This window comes from Heptranchias perlo, chromosome 2 (assembly GCF_035084215.1).
Source record: "Heptranchias perlo isolate sHepPer1 chromosome 2, sHepPer1.hap1, whole genome shotgun sequence".
Taxonomy (NCBI): domain Eukaryota; kingdom Metazoa; phylum Chordata; class Chondrichthyes; order Hexanchiformes; family Hexanchidae; genus Heptranchias; species Heptranchias perlo.
Window position 1 is genome coordinate 161746608 of NC_090326.1, and position 24367 is coordinate 161770974.

General features: G+C 46.7%; 1 protein-coding gene and 1 long non-coding RNA gene across 3 annotated transcripts in view; both read left to right on the top strand.

Annotated features, from left to right (window-relative positions):
• Positions 1-1206: 1206 nt before the first annotated feature.
• Positions 1207-6683, top strand: LOC137334616 (uncharacterized). The gene is made up of 2 exons (XR_010966189.1): positions 1207-1327; positions 5405-6683. It is a non-coding gene; the product is annotated as an uncharacterized lncRNA (long non-coding RNA).
• Positions 6684-10587: 3904 nt separating this feature from the next.
• Positions 10588-24367, top strand: part of acaa1 (acetyl-CoA acyltransferase 1) — a 33112-nt gene continuing 19332 nt past the window's right edge. Inside the window, exons 1-6 of one of the 2 annotated variants that reach the window (XM_067968337.1) lie at positions 10588-11535; positions 16254-16347; positions 17370-17427; positions 17517-17596; positions 21113-21155; positions 23217-23324. In XM_067968337.1, coding sequence (XP_067824438.1) covers positions 11344-11535; positions 16254-16347; positions 17370-17427; positions 17517-17596; positions 21113-21155; positions 23217-23324 — 575 coding nt within the window. In that variant the 5' untranslated portion in view covers positions 10588-11343. The remainder of the gene's footprint in view (positions 11536-16253; positions 16348-17369; positions 17428-17516; positions 17597-21112; positions 21156-23216; positions 23325-24367) is intronic. The other variant, XM_067968327.1, reaches the window with a different exon arrangement.

A 24367-nucleotide genomic window follows, 5' to 3' on the forward strand; every position in this document is an offset into this window, starting at 1 on the left:
TCGCCCAATGGTCTGATTGGTTGGCTGGCATCATGTGACTGTGTCCGATTGTTATAAAGGCGCGTGTCGGGTGTCGCTCGGCCATTTTGCGGCTGAAGATGGTGAGTGAAGGAGAGCGATGGCGGGCCGGCGGGACAGAGCCGCCCGGGGTCCGCTCCGGGGGGTGGGGGTTGGTTAATTTGAGGCCTTGATTCGTCCTCCATCCCACGATTGTAAGGCGGCGACGTTACCATCCAGCTCCGGGCCTGATTCCACCACAGGCTCCCGGTGGAAGCGGCGGCTCTCCGTGGGCAACGGCGCGCTTTGAGCTGGGAGCGTGTGGTCGCGGATCGGTCTCACTGTTGGGGGCGACTCGGCCTCGCGGTGTTGGGGGGCCCGTCCGCCCTCCCGCCTCCGGGGACGGCCCCGCGGGGTGGCCGCATCGTCCGTTCGCGCGGTGCTCACCACCATGTGTGCGCCGGGCCTGCCGTGTTACTGAAGGCAGCGCTAAAAGCTGACGGAGGCGATCGCCATAGTTTTATCAGCACAGGAGGCCGCCATTCGGCCCACCGTGCCTGTGCTGGCCCTTTGAAAGAACTATCCAATTAGTCTTAATTCCCCTGCTCTCCCCCCCCCCCCCCCCCCCCCCCAATATCCCTGGAAGTTTCCATTCAAGTATTTATCAAATTCCCTTTCGAAAGTTACTATTGAATCTGCTTCCGCCGCCCTTTCAGGCAGCGCGTCCCAGATCAGAACAACTCGCTGCGTAAAAAAAATGTTTCCTTATGTCGCCTCTGGCCTTCCTGCTGATTGCCCTAAATCTGTGTCCTCTGCTTACTGACTCCTCTGCCATTGGAAACAGGTTCTCCTTAGTGAAAACTGTTCATGATTTTGAACACCTCTCTTTAAATCTCCCCTTAACCGTCTCTGTTCTAAGCACAACAGCCCCAGCTTCTCCAGTATTGCCACATAGCTGAAGTCCCTCATCCCTGGCATCGTTCTAGTAATGTATGTTGCAGAGCAGGACCTCAATGTACAATGTGCACCCTTGGTACAGTGGCAGTGCACGTCTGCCTGTGACTGTCTTTCTACAGTACTTGCTCAATTGGAGGGGTTGTTTGAGGCCTTCACTGCTCTAAAGAGCAAGGTTAAGAAAACCTCCTGCATTGTGCTGTTTTATAGTTGTTTAAAATTGTTTCACCCATTTAAGTTAATTTTACAAATTGCCCTCTATTACAGGGTCATGTAAAATGGAGCACACTGGTGTGCCTTTATTTTGCTGGTGAGGCTGCAGCAGATGTTTCTCATTTATGGACATGGAGATGACTGCGGTTCAAAGAAATGGCAGGTGTGTATTCAGTGTGGTGACTAGCAGGAAACAAAGAACATCTAGCAATATTTGAGATTCTGGTTTAGTCTGCCTTTGTTGCTGAACAGCAAAGGAATTTCATACTAATTTGTGCTGATAACATGGGTTAAATTCTCTAATTGTTTTCAAATCGCTCCATGGTCTCACCCTTCCCTAGCAGTGACCTCCAGCCATACAACCCTGGGATCTCTGCGTTCCTCTAATTCTTGCCTTTTGCACATCCCTGATTTCAATCCTCTACCATTGGTGGCTGTGCCTTTGCTGTGGAATTCCCTCCCTAAACTTCTCTGCCTCTCTACCCCTCCTCCTTTTAAGCCACTCCTTAAAACTTACTTTTGTCCTGTCCTCATACCTTGTGGCTTGGTGTCAAATTTTGTTTGATCGCTCCTAGAATGGTACCAGGAATGAGGGACTTCAGTTGCTTCTAAGGAAGCTGGTTCTTTCCTTAGAACAGGGAAGGTTAAGGGGAGATTTGATGTGCTCAAGATCATGAGTGGTTTTGATGAGAGTAAATAGAAACTTTCCAGTGGTGGAAGGGTCAGTAACCAGAGGACAGATTTAAGATCATTGGCAAAGGAGTCAGGTGATGAGGAAGCACTTTGATGCAATGAGTTGTAATCTGGAATCAAAATGGAAAATGCTCAGACAGCATCTGTGGGGGTGACAGTTAGCATTTCAGGTCACCAGTACTTGTGGAAAGTCTTTGACTTGAAACGGTAACTTCCCCACAGGCGCTGCCTGACTTGTGTATTTCCAGCATCCATGGTATTCTGTTTGAGTTGTAATCTGGAATGCACTGCCTGAAAGCATGGTGGAAGCAGATTCATAGGTAACTTTCAAAAGGGAATTGGATAAATACTTGGTGGGGGGGGGGGGGAAGCAATTTACAGGGCTGTGGAGAATGGGACTGATTTGATAGCTTTTGAAGAGCAAGCATGATGGGCTGAATGGTCACCGTGTTGTCCCTACTGTGATACATTAAAGGTGCTATATAAAGTCAGGTTCTGTTAATGTGTACATTTACTAAATGAATTGCTGTATTTCTTTTCTGAAGTGTGCAGTCCCCTAGCAGAGCCTTACATTTCCCAACCCTGTGCCTGTCATCAGTGTTACTGAATGCAAGACTAAAAGTTGCAAAAATCACCAAATGGACCATTTATGTTGCAGCAATTCTGCAGCTGTGGAGTTGGGCAAGACTTCAATCTATAATGTGTACCCTTCTCTACAATGTGCAGTCCACCAGCAGTGCAGGTCTGCCTGTGACCTTGTCTCTTCTTGTTGTACTGCTAGATTGATGATGAGAGGATAGTTTGAGGCCTTCTTCTCTTGACTAAAGAACAAGGCTAAGGAAGCCTCATACATGCTGTTTTATAGCTGCTGAGAGCTTTTAAAATTCTGTTTTACTGTTTAAAATTTAATTTACAAATTGCCCTCTGTTACAGGGTGAAGTAAAATGGAGCTCATTGCTGTGACATTATTTCGCTGATATCTTGCAGCAGATATTTTACATATCTGTGGCTCTGCAGTGAGCTTGGAGTTCAAAGAAATAGTAGGTGTATTCAGAGACTCAATCTTGCAGCACAGAAGGCTACATTGATCTATTCCTAGGTGATTGTACAACTGAGGAGCATGCTAGGCCATTCCAGAGTTGACAATGTAGAGAATTGTGTAATCTGGTACAGGTTGGGGGGTGGTAGGTTCCCTTATCCTGAGGGATATTTGGGTTTGTGACAATCTGGCAGCTTTCATTGTTTTCCTGTCAGTCTACAAATAACCAGATTTATTGATCTGGTCAGCTGTGCCTTGTTTTATTGGTGCCAAGTGTTTCTAAATAGTAAAAACCTGAATTTATAGGGCTTTTAATGTAGTGAAATCTCCCAAACCCTGAATTGGAGCAACGCAGAGATCTTGGGGTGGAGGAGGTTTAGAAACAGGGCAGGGTGAGGATGGATGAGAATTTTAAATTCTGGGCCCTGCACTTTAGGAAGGATGTGAAGGCCTTAGAGGGTGCAGAAAAGATTTACTGGAATGGTTCCAGGGATGAAGGACTTCAGTTACATGGATAGACGGGAAAGACTGGGGTTGTTCTCCTTGGAACAGAAGGTTGAGGTGTTTTGATAGTGTTCAAAATAATGAAGGGTTTAGATAAAGCAAAGAAAAACTGTTGCCATTGGCAGAAGGGTTGAAAGAGGATGCAAAAGAACCAAAAGTGACATGAAGAAAAACTTTTTACACAGCGAGTGGTTATGATCTGGAATGCACTGCTGGGGGGGTGGTGGAAGTAGATTAAATCATGGCCTTCAAAAGGGAATTAGATAAAAATTGAAGGGAAAGAGGGGCAGAGTGGGATTAACTGTATTGCTCTTACAAAGAACTGGCATGGGCTGAATGGCCTCCTGTACTGTAATCAAGTTAGGGCACAGGAGAAGGCCATTCGGCCCATCGTGTCTGTTGGCTGAAAAAGTTATCCAGCTTAATCCCACATTCCAGCACTTGGCCTGTAGCCCTGTGGGTTCCAGCACTTCAAGTGCGCATCCGAGTAATTTTTTTAAAATGCTGAGGGTTTCTGCCTCTACCACCCTTTCAGGCAGTGAGTTCCAGACCCCCACCACCCTCTGGGTGAAAGAAATTCTCCTCAGCTCCTCTCTAATTACTTTAAATGTATGCTTCCTGGTCACTGACCCCTCTAAGGAAAATAGGTCCTCCCTATCCAATTTAGTCCTGTCATAATTTTATATACCTCAATTAAATCTTCCCTCAGCCTCTTTTTTTGTTCCAAAGAAAACCCCAGCCCATCCAATCTTTCTGTAAAATCCTCCAGCCCTGGCAACATCCTTGTGAATCTCCTCTGTACCCTCTAAACTGCAATCACATCTTCCCTGTAGTAGTGACCAGAACTGTATGCAGTGCTCAAGCTATGGCCTAACCAATGTTTTACAGTTCTAGCACACCTTGTTCTTTAGATTCTGTGCTTTGGCTAATAAAGGAAAGTATCCCGTATGCCTTTTTAACCACCTTATCTACCTGTCCTGCTACATTCAGGGATCTGTGGACATGCACTCCAAGGTTCCTCTGCACCTCAGTACCCTCCCATTTATTGTGTATTCCCTTGCCTTGTCTGCCCTCTCCAAATGCATTACCTCATACTTTGGATTGAACTCCATTTGCCACTTTTCTGCCCACCTGACCAGACCATTGATATCTTCCTGCAGTCTACAGCTTTCTTCCTCACTATCAACCACATGGCTAATTTTTGTATCATTTGCAAACTTCTCCATCAAGCCCCCCACATTCAAGTCCAAATCATTAATGGATGCCACAAAAAGCAAGGGACCCACTGGAAACAGCCTTCCAGTTGCAAAAACACCTGTCAACCATTACCCTTTGCTTCTTGCCACTGAGCCAATTTTGGATCCAACTAGTCACTTTCCCTTGGATCTGATGGGCTTTTACTTTTTTGACCAGTCTGCCATGTGGGACCTTGTCAATAGCCTTGCTAAAATCCATGTAACTACATCAAATGTGTTACCACCTCAAAATTCAATCAAGTTTGTCAGACACACCCTCCCCTTAACAAATCCATGCTGACTGTCCTTGATTAACCTGTGCCTTTCTAAATGACAATTTGTGCTGTCCCTTGGAATCGATTCCAATAATTTGCCCACTATTGAGGTGAGACTGACTGGCCTATAATTACTTGGTCTATTGTTTTCCATTTGATGATTTTGGGTTAGTGGATTGTGAGCAGATATAGGTCAGTGAGCATGGGCAGGGGGTGGGGGGGGGGGGGGGGAGGAGTGGTGGCAGTGATGGGTGAACAAGACTTAGTGCAAATTACAGGGTAATGACCAGTAAAATGGAGCTCACAGCTGTAGCATTAGATTGCAATAAATGAGGGTGTTGCTCTAAAATGGGAGGTGATTTCTTGTGGCTTTGATGCAGCTTGTTTTCAAGGCTATGGTTAAACAGCAAATTGCTTCATAAGTATGAAGCTGTGAACACCCAGGGACTTGCAGATGCTGGAAAGGACTGATTTTATTTATTCTTCCCTTGCAGGTATCCTGATTGAAATACTTTCAGCTGTACAACTGGATAGCTCATACTTGAGCTGAAAGGCTAACCTAGGACTTCTCCCCGTCATCCAATTTGTTACACAAACTGTCTCGGGAAATAAATGGAAGAATGTCAGATGAAATCATGGTTAATCTGAAGCACTCTAGTTGGGCTGCATCTAGAGTAATGAATCCAGTTCTGGTCAGCAAGAAACAAGCCATTCAGACAGTGTAGGGGAGAGCCCTGAGGCTGACCTAGTATGAAATGTCTATGGTTAGGAGGCAAGACATGGGCTTTTCAACATGGAATGGAGGCACTTGAGGTAATCGTGTAACCTGAGGTACACTACAATAAAGGGATTGGCAAGGACATTTCTGTAATGCTTTAAATCCTGAGTAGGGAAAGGGGCTCATGTTCAATTAGTAATAGGTAAATTTAGGACTGTACTCTTCAGTGTGATCAATATAGGGGTACAGTAGGCCTGGACTAATGCAGAGCACCTGAGTGTCCCACTGCAGCAGTTTGAGAATTTGAATTCAGTTTATTAAATAAAAATCTGAATTAGGAGCTGTTATCTGTAATGGTGATCATGAAGCTGCCTGTGTCTCCAGTGCCATACCAGTGTGGCTGATTTAACTGTGGCCTAGCAATCCACTTGGTTGTATCAAACTGACTAGCAGTACAAGGAAAAAGGTCCATCACCTGTAGGCAATAAATGCCAGCAATGCCCATGATGAATAATAAAAATGAATGTAAGGGACTCTTAGGTTAGAGTAGTGAAGGTAAAAATTGAAATACTCCAAGTCAGGCAGCATTTGTGGTTAAAGAAAGTTAACATTTCAGGTCAATGTCCTTTCATCAGAACTGGTGAACAGTCATCGACCTGAAATGTTAACTGTTCCTCCACAGATGCTGCCTGACTTGCTGAGCATTTTCTATTAGTGATGGTAAAAACCCTGGAATCAGTTAAAACAATTAGATGCTGAGTTTCTGTTGAGGTAGTTTATTGGAAATAAAATGATTATCAAACAAACATTAGAGCTGCACATGGCAGAGCAAGATTTAACTTGAATACATTGATGTACTTTTTTCATGATGCAACATTTGGGACAATTGCACCTTCCTTCAGGGAAGTGAGAGTTTCTTGATTTGGAACTAGAATTACAATTTGCTTTAATTCTGTTTGATTGTATAATGTTTTTACAATTTGTATAATTTTTATACAAGTATGCATTTAAGTGCTGCACTAATGTAATTGCTCTTAATAAATGACTAATGTTTACATGGTATTACATATTTATAGCACAAAACAGGCCATTTGACCCAACTGGTTTATGCTCCATGTGAGTCTTTATTCCTTCCTCCCTCATGTACTTACCTAGCTTCTCCCTCTTGTTTCTTTTCATGCTAATTAAACTCTAAATTCCTCCTCACTCCCCATCTTGCTACCTTCATGCCATGGGTCACTTCCTCTAAATCCACTATTGCTGACTTGTTGTCAAATTCCTCATGCTTCCAATGTTCAAGCCGCTTTTATGAAAGCCAGTTCAGTTATATTGAATAACTGAAAGATTGTCACTTGCAATAGGGGGGGGGGGAAGGAGGAGAGTGGTGGAAGAGAATGGGACTAATGTAGCAGATGCCATGGATTTTCCTAATGTGATCCCTGGTGTTCATATGCCAGTTTTTTTCCCTATGGAATTCTGCCAATGGAGTGGTGCTTCAGAGGGCAGCTTGGTGGGAGATAGGACACTTGTACAATGGAGCCTGCATTGGTTGTTTCGAAGCCACTAACTCTTGGGATGTGGGCGATGATTTAAGGCTGTTGTCCAAGTGGAATTACAAACGTACGAATTAAGAGCAGGAGTAGGCCATTCAGTCCTTGAGCCTATTCTGCCATTTGATAAGATCATGGCTGATTCGATTATGACCTCAACCCTAATTTCCCATCTACCTACTATAACCTTTGACTCCCTTGTTAATCAGGAATTTATTTAACTTAGCCTTAAAAATATTTAATGACTCAGCTGCCACAGCTTTTTGGGGTAAAGAATTCTAAAGAGTCATGATCCTCTGGGAGAAGAATATTCTGAGACTGCCCCCTAGCTTTAGATTCCCCCATGAGGGGTAATATCCTCTTAGCATCTTACCCTATCGAGTCCCCTCAATCTGTTTCAATAAGATCTCCTCTCATTCTTCTAAACTCCAATCAGTATAGACCCAACCTCTTCAATCTTTCCTCGTAAAACAACCCCTCCATACTTAGAATCAACCTAGTGAACCTTCTCTGAACTGCCTCCAATGCAAGGATATCTTTCCTTAAATAAGGGCACCAGAACTATACGCAGTACTCCAGGTGTGGTCTCACCAGCACCCTGTACAGTTGTAGCATGACTTCCCTGCTTTTATACTCCATCCCCCTAGAAATAAAGGCCAATATTCCATTTGCCTTCCGGATTAACTGCTGCACCTGTATGTTGACTGTTTCATGTATGAGGATACCCAGATCCCTCTACTGCATTTTGTAGTATTTCTCCATTCAAATAATATTTTGCTGTTTCCATTTTTCCTCCCAAAGTGGATGACTTCACATTTTCCCACATATTCCATCTCTCCCAAATCCGCAACCTACCACCTAGAAGAACAAGGGCAGCGGTCACATGGGAACAACACCACCTGCTCGTTCCCCTCCAAGTCACACACCATCCTGACTTGGAAATTTATCGCCGTTCCTTCATTGTCACTGGGTCAAAATCCTGGAACTCCCTTCCTAACAGCACTGGGAGAACCTTCACACGGACTGCAGCGGTTCAAGAAGGCGGCTCACCGCCACCTTCTCGAGGGCAATTAGGGATGGGCAATAAATGCTGGCCTCGCCAGCGACGCCCACATCCCATGAATGAATTTTTAAAAATCGGCCAAATTTTTGCCCATTCGCTTAACCTGTCAATATCCCTTTGCAGACACCTGTCCTCGCAACTTGCTTTTCCACCTATCTTTGTATCATCAGCAAATTTGGCCACAAGACACTCTGTTCCTTCATCCAAGTCACTGATATATATTGTAAATAGTTGAGGCCCCCCACTAGTTACAGATTGCCATTTTGAAAATAACCCTTCATCCCGACTCTTTGTTTTCTGTTAGCCAATCCTACATCCCTGCCAGTATATTACCCCCAACACCATGAGCTCTTTTATGTGGCACCTTATCGAATGCCTTTTGGAAATCCAAATATACTGCATCCATTGGTTCCCCTTTATCCACCCTGCCTGTTACTTCCTGAAAGAACTCTAATAAATTTGTCAGACACAATTTCCCCTTCTTAAAATGTTGACTCTCCTTGATTGTATTGTCAAGTGCCTCCCCAAAGCCTGTCTGCCACCCACAAGTCAAAAGTGTGATGGAATACTCTCCACTTGCCTGGCTGGGGGCAGCTGCAACAACACTCGAGAAGCTCGACACCTTCCAGGACAAAGCAGTCTGCGTGATCGGCTTCTAAACATCTACCCCCTCCACCACTGGCATGCTATAGCTGCAGTGTGTACTATGGACAGGATGCATTGCAAGAACTAGCCACTGCCTTTTCGTCAGTACCTCCCAAATCCATGACCTCCACCACCTAGAACGACAAGGGCAGCAGGTGCATGGGAACACCACCATCTCCCAAGTCCCTCACATCCTCCTGATTTGGACGTATATCGCTGTATGAAACTGCTACAAAGAACAGCATTGCGGGAGAACCTTCACCACATGGACTGCAGCGGTTCAAGAAGGCGGCGGCTCACCACCACCTTCTCAAGGGCAACTAGGGGTGGACAACAAATGCCGGCCTTGCCAGCAACACCGACATCCTGAGAATTAATCTCAACCAACCTTGAAAAAGTTTATTTTTAACAAGCTTTTTGTTTCATTAGGGTTACCAGTTTCATGGAATCTTGTCATCAGGGTTACTAGTTTTGTAAATTCTTGACTAGGACAGTACAAGTGCTCGTTCTGCAGTCTGTAATTAGCTTTAATTATGGAAGCAAATACAAAATAAAACTGCATCAGGCGATTCACACACGATACAGGGGGCATAGATTTAAGGGGAGAGATACAAACGGGTCCAGAGGGGCAATTTTTTCACTCAAAGGGTGGTGAGTGTCTGGAACGAGCTGCCAGAGGCAGTAGTAGAGGCGGGTACAATTTTGTCTTTTAAAAAGCATTTGGACAGTTACATGGGTAAGATGGGTATAGAGGGATATGGGCCAAGTGCAGGCAATTGGGACCAGCTTAGTGGTATAAACTGGGCGACATGGACATGTTGGGCCGAAGGGCCTGTTTCCATGTTGTAAACTTCTATGATTCTATGATACAAAATACAATTATACATCACAACAACCTTATGATGGAGGGAAGGCCGTTGATAAAGCCAAGATCCTTTCTCACCACTGTCTTTAAGTCATCTTTTTTTAATTTCAAAATATAACCTATTTCATAGAATTTAAGGATACACACTGTTTAATGTAAATACCACAATCCAAAACCAGTACAATTCAAACCAAAACACTACAGATCGTACACAAAGCAATCTCATTATTACAATTCAAACACAGTATTTCTTATGACTCAAGCCTTTCCCCATAGAGTCTTTGCATAGGCAGCACCTCGCCTCAGTGCGTCCCGCAGCATGTACTCCTGCATCTTGGAGACTCTTTATATCATCCTTTATTATCTGGGCTACATCCCCACCCCCACTGCCGACCGGCTTTTCTATTTTGATTGTCTTTTCGAGAAGTCAAGTACTTGATCACGTAGGGATAAAATTTGGATTTTACCTTCCAGATTTTCCTTGCTTACAGTCACCCTGCAACCACATCTCAGTATCGGCTACTAGATCAAACCCATTTATCTCAATTAGTGTCATTAATTTGTTTATCTTGTTACAAATGCTTTGTGCATTCAGTTAAAGTGCCTTTAATTTTAACTTTTTACTATTTTTCTCCGATTTGACTTTATTCACTGATGTCTATGCAGATGTTTTGATGCACAGCACAGCAAAGGAGATATATCTGTGCATAGGGCCGGGTATCTAGATACCCACACACTTATTATTCTTGCGATTCACCACAGGACGAAATTGCGGAGCTGGAGTGAGTTGAAGTCGATTTGAAAGCTGCTTCTTGCCGTACTGGCGAGGCGATCACGTGATTGGCAATTGTAGCAAAATTCAGGAGATACAAAGAGGAGGTCGGACCCGGACCCGGACTAGGACCAGGACTAACCCGATCGAACCGGACCCGGACCAGGACCAGGACTAACCCGATCGACCCGGACCCGGACCAACACCAGGACTAACCCGATCGGACCAGGACTAACCCGATAGACCCGGACTAGGACCAGGACCCGGACTAACCCGATCGACCCGGACCCGGACTAGGACCAGGACCCGGACTAACCCGATCGGACCCGGACCAGGACTAACCCGATCGACCCGGACCAGGACTAACCCGATCGACCCGGACCAGGACCCGGACCAACACCAGGACTAACCCGATCCAACCCGGACCCGGACTAGGACTAGCCCGATCCCGGACCAATCTAATCTAACCCAACCCAACCCGAACCGGACCGGACCAGGACCAACCTAACTCGAACCAAGACCCGGACTAACCCGATCCAACCTAACCTGGACCAGGACCAACCCCAACCAATCTAACCCGAATCCGGACCCGGGAAAACCCGGACCCTAGCAAACCTAACCCGAACCCGGACCAGGACCAGCCTAACCAGAACCCAACTAACCCGGACCAGGACCAACCGGACCCGAACCCGGTCTAACCCAACCCGAGCAAACCCGGACCAGGACCAACCTAACCCGAATCCAGACCCGGGTAAACCCGGAGTCTCCTCTCCTCTCCGTTACTTTGCTTCTCTGTCTCTCTGTTTCAGACTTTCGGGAGATGTTCCGGGTCCAAGTGCTGTCTCGTCACCTGGCCCCGAACGCCAGAGCCGGACAGGGACAGCGGACCGGCTCGGTGCAGCCCCGCGGCTGCAGTGCTCCCCAGCCCGGCAGCTCGGAGGACGGGGACGCGGTGGTGGTGGTGCACGGACTGAGGACGGCCATAGGCAGAGCCAAGAGAGGAAGCTTTAAGGTAACTGGGCTGGCGATTGGTCAGTGGTGCAACTAATGGCAAAGGGGAGGTTACATCAATAGAGCACAGTATACAGATTATAGTCTGTCCATTGGGTGCATGGCCCAGGAGACTGGTTTAATCATCTATATAATGTCTGAATCCTGCTTTTAGTAAGTAGTAGGGTTACCAACACTGGTTGGTCACATTCCTGGAGGTTTCATCACGTAACCGAGGCATTGCAGGGCAGCTCAGACCCGTGGAATGCACGACCTGTGCCATGTGGGAACTCCAGGACGCTGCCCGTGTCCCGGACAACCGCAGGTGCAGGAAATGTCGTCAACTGGAGGAGCTCGAGCTCCGGGTTTCGGACCTTGAGCAGAAGTTGGTGTCACTGCAGTGCATCCGCGAGGCTGAGAGTTTCATGGATAGAGTTTCAGGAGGTGGTCACTCCGCAGCTTAAGAGAGTGCAGGCAGAGAGGGACTGGGTGACCGCCAGACAGACAAGGAGGACCAGGCAGGTAGTGTAGGAGTCCCCTGAGGGCATGGGAGAGGGTTCAACTGGGGAGCGCAGCCAGAGCCAAGACCAGAACACCATGGGTGGTTCAGCTGTACAGGGGGGGAAGGGACAGGTCGGGAGGGCAATAGTGGTAGGAGATTCCATAGTTAGGGGAGCAGGCAGGAGTTTCTTTGACCGGAGGTGTGATTCCAGGATGGTATGTTGTCTCCCTGGTGCCAGGGTCATGGATGTCACTGAGCAGCTGCAGAACGTTCTGGGGGTGGAGGGTGAACAGCCAGAGGTCGTGGTCCAATTCGGGACCAACGACATAGGTAGAAAGAGGGATGAGGTCCTGCAGGCAGAGTTTAAGGAGTTAGGAAAAAGATTAAAAAGCAGGACCTCAAAGGTAACAATCTCCGGATTGCTCCCAGTGCTATGCGTTAGTGAGAATAGAAATAGGAGGATGCAGCAGATGAATGCGTGGCTGCAAAGGTGGTGCAAGGGGGAGAGCTTTAGATTCCTGGGGCATTGGGACCGGTTCTGGGGGAGGTGGGATCTGTACAAGCCGGACCGGTTGCAACTCAACAGGGCCGGGACCAATAACCTTACGGGGAGGTTTGCTAGTGCTGTCGGGGAGGGTTTAAACTAGCTTGGCAGGAGGATGGGAACCTGAGCGTGGATTCAGATGGGATAAAGTCAGAACTGGAAACGGAAGGCAGAAAATTAGTGAGTGAGCCTGGAAGGCAGAGGGACCGAAGGTTAGAAAATAAACAACAGAGGAGTTTGGCAATGCTTAAAGTTATATACCTCAGTGCAAGGTGTATAGGAAATAAGGCAGATGAGCTGAGGGCACAGATAGACACATGGCAGTACGATATCTTAACTATTACAGAAACATGGCTTAAAGAGGGGCAGGAATGGCAGCTCAACTTCCCTGGTTACAGGGTTTTCAGATGCGATAGAGAGGGGGATAAAAGATGAGGGGGAGGTGGCAATTTTGGTTAAGGAAACAATTACAGTTGTGAGGAGGGATGATATTTTAGAAGGGGTGTCAAATGAGGCCTGATGGGTTGAGCTAAAGAACAAAAAAGGGGCAGTCACACTACTGGGAGTGTACTATAGCCCCCCAAACAGACAGAGGGAGATGGAGAAGCAAATTTCTGAGAAGTGCAAAAACAATAGGGCAGTAATAGTAGGAGATTTCAACTACCCTGATATTAACTGGGATACAAACAGTGTGAATGGTATAGAGGGTGCAGAACTCTTAAATTGCATTCAGAATTTTTTAGCCAGTATATAGCAAGCCCAACGAGAGGGGGGGGGGGCAGTTCTGGATTTGGTTCTAGGAAATGAAGAGGGGCAGGTGGAAGGAGTATCAGTGGGAGAACATTTTGGTGGTAGTGATCATAATACAGTTAGTTTTAGCATAGTTATGGAAAAGGACAAAAACAGAGCAAGAGTTAAAGTTTTCAATTTGGGAAAGGCCAATTTTACTAAACTGAGAAATGATTTAGCAAAAGTAAACTGGAAACAGCTACTTGAAGGTAAATTAGTGTCAGAGCAGTGGGAGACATTCAAAGGGGTGATTCAAGGGGTTCAGAGTAAACATGTTCCCACAAAGAAAAAGAGAAGGGGCTGCCAAATCTAGAGCCCCATGGATGTCAAGAAGCATTCAGGGTAAGATAAGCAGAAAAAGAAAGCCTATGATAGACACCGGGAACTCAATACTAGGGAAAGCTTAGAGGAGTATACAAAGTGCAGGGGTGAAGTTAAAAAGGAAATTAGGAAAGCAAAGAGAGGACATGAAAAAATATTAGCAGGTAAAATCAAAGAAAACCCTAAGATGTTTTATAAATACATTAAAAGCAAGAGGATAACTAAGAAAAGATTAGGCCTATTAGAGACCAAAAAGGTAACCTATGTGTGGAGGCGGAAGATGTGGGTATGGTTCTTAATGAATACTTTGCATCTGTCTTCACAAAGGAGAGGGATGATGCAGGGATTGAAGTTAAGGAGGAGGAGTGTGAAATATTGGATGGGATAAAGATAGTGAGAGAGGAAGTATTAAGGGGATTAGCATATTTGAAAGTGGATAAATCACCAGGACCGGATGAAATGTATCCCAGGCTGTTAAAAGAAGCCAGGGAGGAAATAGCGGAGGCTTTAACAATTATTTTCCAAACTTCACTGGATACAGGCGTAATGCCGGAGGATTGGAGGACTGCTAACAGTGTACCGTAGTTTAAAAAGGGAGCTAAGGATAGACCGAGTAATTACAGGCCAGTCAGCCTAACCTCGGTGGTGGCAAATTATTGGAATCAATTCTGAGGGACAGGATAAACTGTCACTTAGAAAGGCACGGACTAATCAAGGACAGTCAGCACGGATTTGTTAAGGGTAGTTCGTGTCTGACTAACTTGATTGAATTTTTCGAGGAGGTGACAAGGAGGATCAATGAGGGTAGCGCAATTGATGAGGTCTATCTGGATTTTAGCAAGGCTTTTGACAAGGTCCCACATGACAGACTGGTCAAAAAAGTAAAGGCCCATGGGATCCAAGGGAAAGTGGCAAATTGGATCCAAAATTGGCTCAGTGGCAGGAAGCAAAGGGTAATGGCCGACGGGTGTTTTTGCGACTGGAAGGCTGTTTCCAGTGGGGTGCCGCAGGGCTCAGTACTAGGTCCTTTGCTTTTTGTGGTATACATTAACGATTTGGACTTAAACGTAGGGGACATGATTAAGAAATTTGCGGATGACACAAAGATAGGTCGTGTAGTTGATAGTGAGGAGGAAAGCTGTAGACTGCAGGAAGATATCAATGGACTGGTCAGATGGGCAGAAAAGTGGCAAATGGAGTTCAATCCGGAGAAGTGTGAGGTAATGCATTTGGGGAGGGCAAACAAGGCAAGGGAATACACAATAAATGGGAGGATACTGAGAGATGTAGAGGAAGAGAGGGACCTTGGAGTGAATGTCCACAGATCCCTGAAGGTATCAGGACAGGTAGATAAGATGGTTAAGAAGGCAAATGGAATGCTTTCCTTTATTAGCCGAGGCATAGAATATAAAAGCAGGGATGTTATGCTGGAACTGTATAAAACACTAGTTAGGCCACAGCTTGAGTACTGCGCACAGTTCTGGTCACCACATTACAGGAAGGATGTAATTGCACTAGAGAGGGTGCAGAGGAGATTTACGAGGATGTTGCCAGGACTGGAGAATTTTAGCTATGAGAAAAGATTGGATAGGCTGGGGTTGTTTTCCTTGGAACAGAGGAGACTGAGGGGTGATTTGATTGAGGTGTACAAAATTATGAGGGGCCGAGATAGAGTGGATAGGAAGGACCTATTTCCCTTAGCGGAGGGGTCAATAACCAGGGGGCATGGATTTAAAGTGATTGGTAGAAGGATTAGAGCGGAAATGAGGAAAAATCTTTTCACCCAGAGGGTGGTGGGGGTCTGGAACTCACTGCCTGAGAGGGTGGTCGAGGCAGAAACCCTCAACTCATTAAAAAAAATACCTGAATGTGCACCTGAAGAGCCGTGACCTGCAGGGCTACGGACCAAGTGCGGGAAAGTGGGATTAGGCTGGGTGGCTCGTTTCTCAGCCAGTGTGGACACGATGGACCGAATGGCCTCCTTCTGTGCGGTAAATTTTCTATGATTCTATGACATCTGCAAATATTATTCCCCAGTCTCCTTCTCTACCCACCTCCTGACACCTATTCCCGTTAGCAAACAAAATTTGACACTAAGCCACATAAGGAGATATTAGGACAGATGACCAAAGGCTTGGTCAAAGAGGTAGGTTTTAAAGAGCATCTTGAGGGAGGAGAGAGAGGTGGAGAAGTTTAGGGAGGAAATTCCAGAGCTTAGGACCTAGGCAGCTAAAGGCACGGCCACCAATGATGAGGCGATTAAAATCAGGGATGCACAAAAGACCACAATTGGAGGAGCGCAGAGATCTCGGAGGGTTGTAAGGCTGGAGGAGGTTACAGAGGTAGGGAGGGACAAGGACATGGAGGGATTTGAAAACCAGGATGAGAATTTTAAAATGGATGCTGTACCCGTCATAATTCCGAGCTTATTTAGTCAAGCCCAGATTGGGGGGAGGGGATTTTTAAGAAGCCGGTAGCTCCCTTCCCCCTCCCCCCACCATCCCCGGCCCCGCAGACTTTCCTTCCCCTTCCTTGTCTCTCCAACTTTCGATGAGTGGATCGGTAATCTCTGTGGTTCTTGCAGGACACGACACCAGATGAGCTGCTCTCCGCTGTAATGCAGGCCGTGCTGAATGACGTCAAGCTTAGCCCGCGTGACCTGGGGGACATATGTGTCGGTAACTGAAACCTTTTTTAATAAAATAAAAGCCCCCTTTTTTTTCTCTTTCATCCAGTTCAGAACCGGAGTGAAAAGTACTGTCATCGAGGATTCGGTGTACGTAACTTGAGTATATCGTATGAGGAGCATTGTGGGTTTAGAAAGGCCCGATTATTCTCCAGTATATGTTGATGATTGTTGTCCAAGTCCCACTCCAGAGACTTGACCACATAATCCAGGCTGATACTCCAGTGCCAGTACGGAGGGAGTGCTACACTGTTGGAGGTGCTGTCTTTCGGATGGGGGATTAAACCGAGGTCCCGTCTGCCCTCTCGGGTAGATCCCGTGTCACTATTTTGAAGAAGTGCAAAGGGAGTTCTCCCCGGTGTCCTGGCCAATATTTATCCCTCAACCAACATCACTAAAACAGATTATCTGATCATTTATCTCATTGCTGTTTGTGGGATCTTGCTGTGCGCAAATTGGCTGTTGTGTTTCCTACATTACAACAGTGACTACACTTCAAAAGTACTTCATTGGCTGTAAAAACCCTTTGGGACGTCCTGAGGTTGTGAAAGGCGCTATATAAATGCAAGTGTCCAATCCCGACCCTCCGGCCATCATGAGGTGTGGGACCGGCTTGATGGACCACCTGGTCTTTTCCTGCCCGTTAATTTTTGTATGTTTGTGGCCGAGACCGCGTTGGCTGTCCAGTTTTACGCTAATCAGTGGCGTTGATGGCAGCCCTTAAATCTGAATGCGTTTTCGATCGTACAGGAGTCGCTTCAAACGGTAGCAGGTTCTGAATTCCTCCCATAACAAAACGCAGATGAGCCGGTCACTTGCCTCACTGCTGCTTTAGGGATGGCACGGCACGGTCACAGAATGGCTGCTGGGTTGTCTCACGTAACTGCCGGCCAAAAGTAGTTTGCGGTGTGAAGCGGTTTGAAAATTTGCAACAATGCACGAAGACGATGTAAAATGCAGGCCTCCTTTTCTTTAAATATTTTACATCTAAGCACTCATTTGATCCTCCATCAGGAAATGTTTTGCAGCCGGGAGCAGGAGCAATAATGGCGAGAGTAGCTCAGTTCTTGAGGTACTTGTTTTAATTCTATTATTTTTCACAATTGTTTTGACTCTGTACTCTTGAACGTTTGAAAGCGTTTGTTGCTCCTCTTTTCCCAGCGGTATTCCCGAGTCAGTCCCTCTGTACTGTGTCAACAGACAGTGTTCCTCCGGGTTACAGGCTTTCATCAACATAGCCGGTGAGTCCTCAGTACCTTTTTCCTTATTTGTCATCCACGGGATTGATTACCGGGTAATTTCAGGGTACCTTTTTTGGCATTGCACTGTCGTTGTAGACTTGGGATTTATCTGGGGGGAAGGTTTATATCGTAGAACCACTGCCAGTGAAAGTAGAGTGTTGAGGGTGTCGGTTTATCGGATTCTCCCCGTTCACACTGCGACACGAGAAGGCCACGCGTGCGATACTGGCCCGGGCTGGATATCAATAGCCCGCTGTGCCCGCTAAGATTCCGGCGGCACTAAACGCGGCCATTTTATGTTGAACCCCGTTAATACTTTGCCTCCAGACCCACTTTGTGTGCTGCAACAAAGGCCGCGTCCAGACAGGCAGCACTCGACACACCACTCAAAAGTGGAATGCGTGTCTTTTAGACTTGGGGCTGTTGACCCCAGGGGCTGTTGTTCACGAGTCTCTACTGGCAACAGGAACCAGCACTCGTGTGGTTCTCTATCATTCATTCCCGGGATGTGGCAAGGCCGGCGGTTTATTGGCCTGAGAAGGTGGTGGGGGGCTGCCTTCATGAATTTCTGGTAGCGGTTTGAATACAACTGAGTATCTCGCTAGATCACTTCAGGGGGCAGTTGAGAGTCGACAATGTTGGGTGTGGGTCTGGAGTCACATATAGGCCCAGACCGGGTAAGGACGGCAGGTTTCTTTCCCTAAAGGGACATTAATGGACCAGTCGGGTTTTTTCTTGCAACAATCCGACAGCTTCACGGTCACTTTTACTGATAACCAGCTTTTTAAATCCAGATACTGGTGACCGTTGAGGGCTATCAATAATTGCCGTCACTGTCATTTTAAAAATACCCTTTGAAGAGGGACAGATTTAGCACTCATTGTGTTTTTATATCAATGATTTTACTGTGTAAAGAGAGTCCGCAAACAAACGTTCTTCATACAGCCGGGAAAATTGGCCCCTAACATCCTGGAATTTTCCTTTTTTTTTGTTTTTTTAAAATTTGTTTATTGTCGATCGAGGTCGGGTATAATTTGAACTTTGGATGAAGAGCAGGGCCTGAGACTGGCCTCGTGGGTCACTGCGCCCTGGAGGCTCACAGACTCCAGCGGACACCGTGTGACCAGCCTGCCTGGTGTGGACTGTGGACCCAGGTTAGATATCAATAGACCTCGTGAGACCAGAGATCAGCCTCCCCCCCCCCCCACTCCCCCCAGCCCTAGAGTCATAGAGTCATAGAGTTATACAGCACGGATAGAGGCCCTTCGGCCCATCGTGTCCGCGCCGGCCATCAGCCCTGTCTACTCTAATCCCATATTCCAGCATTTGGTCCGTAGCCTTGTATGCTATGGCATTTCAAGTGCTCATCCAAATGCTTCTTGAATGTTGTGAGGGTTCCTGCCTCCACAACACTTTCAGGCAGTGAGTTCCAGACTCCAACCACCCTCTGGGTGAAAAAGTTCTTTCTCAAATCCCCTCTAAACCTCCCGCCTTTTACCTTGAATCTATGTCCCCTTGTTATAGAACCCTCAACGAAGGGAAAAAGCTCCTTAGTATCCATCCTATCTGTGCCCCTCATAATTTTGTACACCTCAATCATGTCCCCCCTCAGCCTCCTCTGCTCCAAGGAAAACAAACCCAATCTTCCCAGTCTCTCTTCATAGCTGAAGCGCTCCAGCCCTGGTAACATCCTGGTGAATCTCCTCTGCACCCTCTCCAAAGCGATCACATCCTTCCTGTAGTGTGGCGACCAGAACTGCACACAGTACTCCAGCTGTGGCCTAACCAGTGTTTTATACAGCTCCATCATAACCTCCTTGCTCTTATATTCTATGCCTCGGCTAATAAAGGCAAGTATCCCATATGCCTTCTTTACCACCTTATCTACCTGTTCCGCCGCCTTCAGGGATCTGTGAACTTGCACACCAAGATCCCTCTGACCCTCTGTCTTGCCTAGGGTCCTCCCATTCATTGTGTATTCCCTTGCCTTGTTAGTCCCTCCAAAGTGCATCACCTCGCACTTTTCCGGGTTAAATTCCATTTGCCACTGTTCCGCCCATCTGACCAACCCATCTATATCGTCCTGCAGTGAACAGTGAACGTGCGGGAACACGTGCTCGGCGATAACGTTACTCCGTCAAATACTTGGACACTACGGAATATTTCGTGCAAACACTTAATCATACCGCACTGAAGGAGGCCGTTTGGCCCATCGTGCCTGTGCCGGCCCTGGGAAAGAACTATCCATTTAGTACTATTCCTCCGTCTCCTTTCCCATGCGCCTTTTAACCTTTTCTTTCTCAAATATTTTTCTGCCTCCCTTTTAAAAGCTCGCAAAGGTTCCGATTTCACTATTGCTTCTGGCAGGGCGCTCCGCTGTTCGAATAAAAAGAGCCCCAGTTTCTCCAGTCTTTCCTCATAACTGAAACCTCTCGTGGAATCGTAGAACGGTTACAGCACGGAAGGAGGCCGTTCGGCCCGTCGAGCCCGTGCCGACTCTCTGCAAGAGCAGTCCTGCTCCGTCCTCGGTGAATCTTGTCCGACATGTACTTGTGGGAGCGTTCCAGCGGGAGTTACCGGACGCTGACTAGCAGGAGCCCTGGCTGATTTATGGCCTCTCCATAGACCAGAGCACTAGGTCCGATTGTAGCGTCCCCTCCGACACCCCAGCTGAGATCAGCTAACGATGAACTGGGGATCCAACCGGGGACATGCCTAGTGTGCACGGTGCAGTTTCGCACGAGGCAGTGAATCTATTCACCGCACGGACTCGATGGGCCGAATGGCCTCCTTCCGTGCTTTCTGTGATTCTATTGATTGTGTTGGGGGGGGGGGAACCACGAGGGCTTTTGATGCAGCTCGTGCAACCCCCATCCTCCCGACTAAAGAAAGTTTCTGCCACAGACTACATAACAATTAGTAGAATGGTGCCAGGGATACGGGATTTCAGTTACTTGGAGAGACCGGAGAAACTGGTTTGCTCTCCTTAGAGCAAAGACGGTTAAGGGAAGATTTCTATGAAGGATTTTGATCGAGTAGACAGGGAGAAACTGTTCCCACTGGCGGAAGAGTCGGTAACCAGAGGACATGGACTTAAGGTGATCGGCAAAAGAACCAGAGGGGAGATGAGTTTTTTTTAACGCAGCGAGTTGTGATGATCTGGAATGCGCTGCCTGAAAGGGCGGTGGAAGCAGATTCAATAATAACTTTCGAAAGCGAATTGAATAAGTACTTGAAAAGGGAAAATTTGCAGGGCTATGGGGGAAAGAGCAGGGGAAGTGTGGGACTAATTGGCTAGCTCTTTCAAAGAGCCGGCACAGGCACGATGGGCCGAATGGCCTCCTCCAGTGCTGTATGATTCTATGATTGTAAGAATATGAAAGGTTAAAGTACAGTAAACTTCTGCGCCCTTTAATGAAAATCTTTTATTTGCGCTCTAAACGTGTTAGCGAGGCGGATGTGTGCGCGGTCTGCGATGAACACTGTCACTGACTGCGGGATCATCTTCCTTTCCAGGTGGTATCAGGAACGGTGCCTACGACATTGGGCTGGCTTGTGGGTAAGTTTATTATTGGACAGAACATTCTGCAACCGTTTCATTTGTCCCAATCCCCCCACCCACCCCCCCAATCTCCCACAGCCCCCCCCCCCGAAGGCAGCAACTGTCGCTAGACTATGGCTGTAAAGATTCCAGCATCTCTCAGTACCTCTGCACAAGTATAGTTGGTCTTTGCAAATAAGCTGCTGTTTTCCTGGATCACGTTTGAACGGATTGGGTAGAATCCGCGAAGGGGTAGATTGCACAGAGTACGTGGAGGATATTGCCCGGTTCATAGTAGGTACAGCACAGGAGGAGGCCATTCGCCCCATCTTGACTGTGCCGGCTCTTTGAAAGAGCCATTGGGTGAATGGCCTTTTCTTCCACCCTTGGCCTGCGAGCCTGGGTAACGAACGTTAGCAGGCTGTCCGACCGTGGGTGGGGGAGATTGTAGTTGAGCCTAATCCAATGAGATACACGCAGTGGGACTCACTGAATAGCAGTCGGGAGCGGAGTCGCCGGCTGTTGGCTTTTTTTCCTCACCTCCCCAGTGCCCAGGAGCGCTGAGGCCAATTTTAGTTCCCTCACAGCTGTCTAACCGAGATGAACTAACTGGGCATTGCTCGTACAAACAAGAACTGCCACACTGTATAGATTCTTGACGGATGCCTTGGTGGGACGTGGTCCTCGTACCTTGTGCTGGTTGAGGGCTGGCCGCTCTACGCATGTCTCATAAAACTGCCCCGCTTCGGATGACGAAGGCCCTTCAGCCCATTGAATCCCATAACATCCCTCAGCCTTATCTTTTCTAGTGAAAAGAGCCCCAGCCTGTTCAGTCTTAACCTCTCAGTTCTGGTATCATCCTTGTCGATTAATCTATTATCAATCCGTCTCCAACAGACCCAGAAATAACAGAGGGAAAACTCCCAGTGGTGGAGAGCTTTGGGAACCACAGGTCCAAAGTCACCTGTTCCTCCCGAGCATGTTACACTCACCACACATCATATCTCGAATTGCACAATCGTGAAGCACCATTGTGCGAGACTGGTTTATGACATTTATGCTCAGAATCTCCGTATAGTTTAGTGTCTCTAAATTCGCTTGCCTGTATGTTGTATTTTCAGTGTTGTTACTGGGACAACAGTAAAGTGTAATGGTGGGTGTGTGAAATTTTCACACTGCGTCCACTTCCAACTGTGGAAAAACTTCCAACAATTAGAATTTCTCCCCTTCCTATCTTGTGTTGTGCCTGGAGAGAGTGTTTTGAGCTGTAGAACACTAGGGTGAAGTACTGGAGTCTGTCACGAGGCGACAGTTTTAGTTGATGAATTAAGAGCGTAACATTGGTGATATTAATTAAGTGCCATTGTTGCTGCCCTGTATTGGTACCAAATGCTAAATAAACCTGGAGACAGGACTGTTATTTTTTTTAAATTTCTTTAAATCATAGAATGATACAGGACAGAAGGAGGCCATTTGGCCCATCGTGCCTGTGCCAGCTCTAAGAAAGAGCCATCCAATTAGTCCCATTCCTCTGCCCTTTCCCCATAGTCCTGCACATTCTTCCCTTTCAAGTATTTATCCAATTCCCTTTTGAAAGTTACTATTGAATCTGCTTCCACCGCCCTTTCAGGCAGTGCATTCCAGATCATAGTAACTCACTGCGTCAAAAAAAATGTTTCCTCATGTCGCCTCTGGCTCTTTTGCCAATCGCCTTAAATCTGTGTCCTCTGGTTACCGACCCTTCTGCCACTGGAAACAGTTTCTCCTTCTTTACTCTGTCAAAACCTGTTCATGATTTTGAACACCTCTATCAAATCTCCTCTTAACCTTCCCTGTTCTGAGGAGAACAATCCCAGCTTCTCCAGTCTCTCCACATAACTGAAGTCCCTCACCCCTGGAACCATTCTAGTAAATCTCTTCTGCACCCTCTCTAAGGCCTTGACATCCTTCCTAAAGTGTGGTGCCCAGAATTGGATACAATATTCCAGCTGTGGCCTAACCAGAAAAGTGTAGTAAATAGAGAAGTAGATAACACTTAAATAATTTGGAAGAAATAATGTACTGTTTTGTTTGATGCAGAGTGGAGAGCATGTCACGAAGGGCTACAGGCGACTTAAACAGTCTCGGGGATGTTGGTTCTCGGATGATGGACAATGAGAAAGCCAGAGACTGCCTGATTCCCATGGGGTAATGCACTCTCTTCCCTCTGTGCTTTAGTGCTGTATGTGAACCATCCTGTGAATTGAGTGGCTCCTTCTTTACTCATCAACATTCTGATATAACACACTGCTCGAGTCTGCCGCTCCTAAATCACTACTGTGCTTTCTGCCATGACATTAAAGTCTATACTGTTTACAGTTCCCTCTTTATTTAAGATTAATCTAATATATGCATATATACTTAATAACGGGTAAGTGGTCTTAAGATTCATAAGGCACTGCTCCGGCAGGTAGCCATGGGAACGCAAAGCCTCTTGACTAATTGATTTGAATGGAGCTGCACCTAATGTTATGTAACGTCCTCTCACTGATCACTTTAGTTATCCCAATAAACCAGAAGAACTAATTCTTCAAATATTGAGGACATGAAAAAAAAGACTTGCATTTATATAGCTCCTTTCACAACCTCAGGACATCCCAAAGTGATTTACAGACAATAAAGTACTTTTGAAATCTAATCCCTGTTTTAATGTAGGCAGCCAATTTGCACACAGTAAACTCCCACAAAGAGCAATGAAATAAACAACCAGATCATCTGTTTTTAGGTGTTGGTTGAGGGATAAATATTGGCCAGAACTCCCCTGCTGTTCTTCGAAATAGCGCCATGGAATCTTTTACTGAGTGGGCAGACGGGGCCTCGGTTTAACGTTTCATCCTCCGACAGGGGAGCATTCCCTCAGTAATACACTGGAGTGTCACATCGAGCCTGCAGCACAGAAACAGGCCATTCAGCCCAACAGCTTTATGCTCCATGTGTGCCTCCTCCCTCCCTCCCTCCTTCATCTAACCCTATCAGCATATCCTTCTATTCCTTTCTCCCTACCAAGCTTCTCCTTAAATGCATCTATGCGATTGGCCTTTTTTAAAAATTCGGTCATGGGATGTGGGCGTCGCTGGCGAGGCCGGCATTTATTGCCCATCCCTAATTGCCCTTGAGAAGGTGGTGGTGAGCCGCCTTCTTGAACCGCTGCAGTCCGTGTGGTGACGGTTCTCCCACAGTGCTGTTAGGAA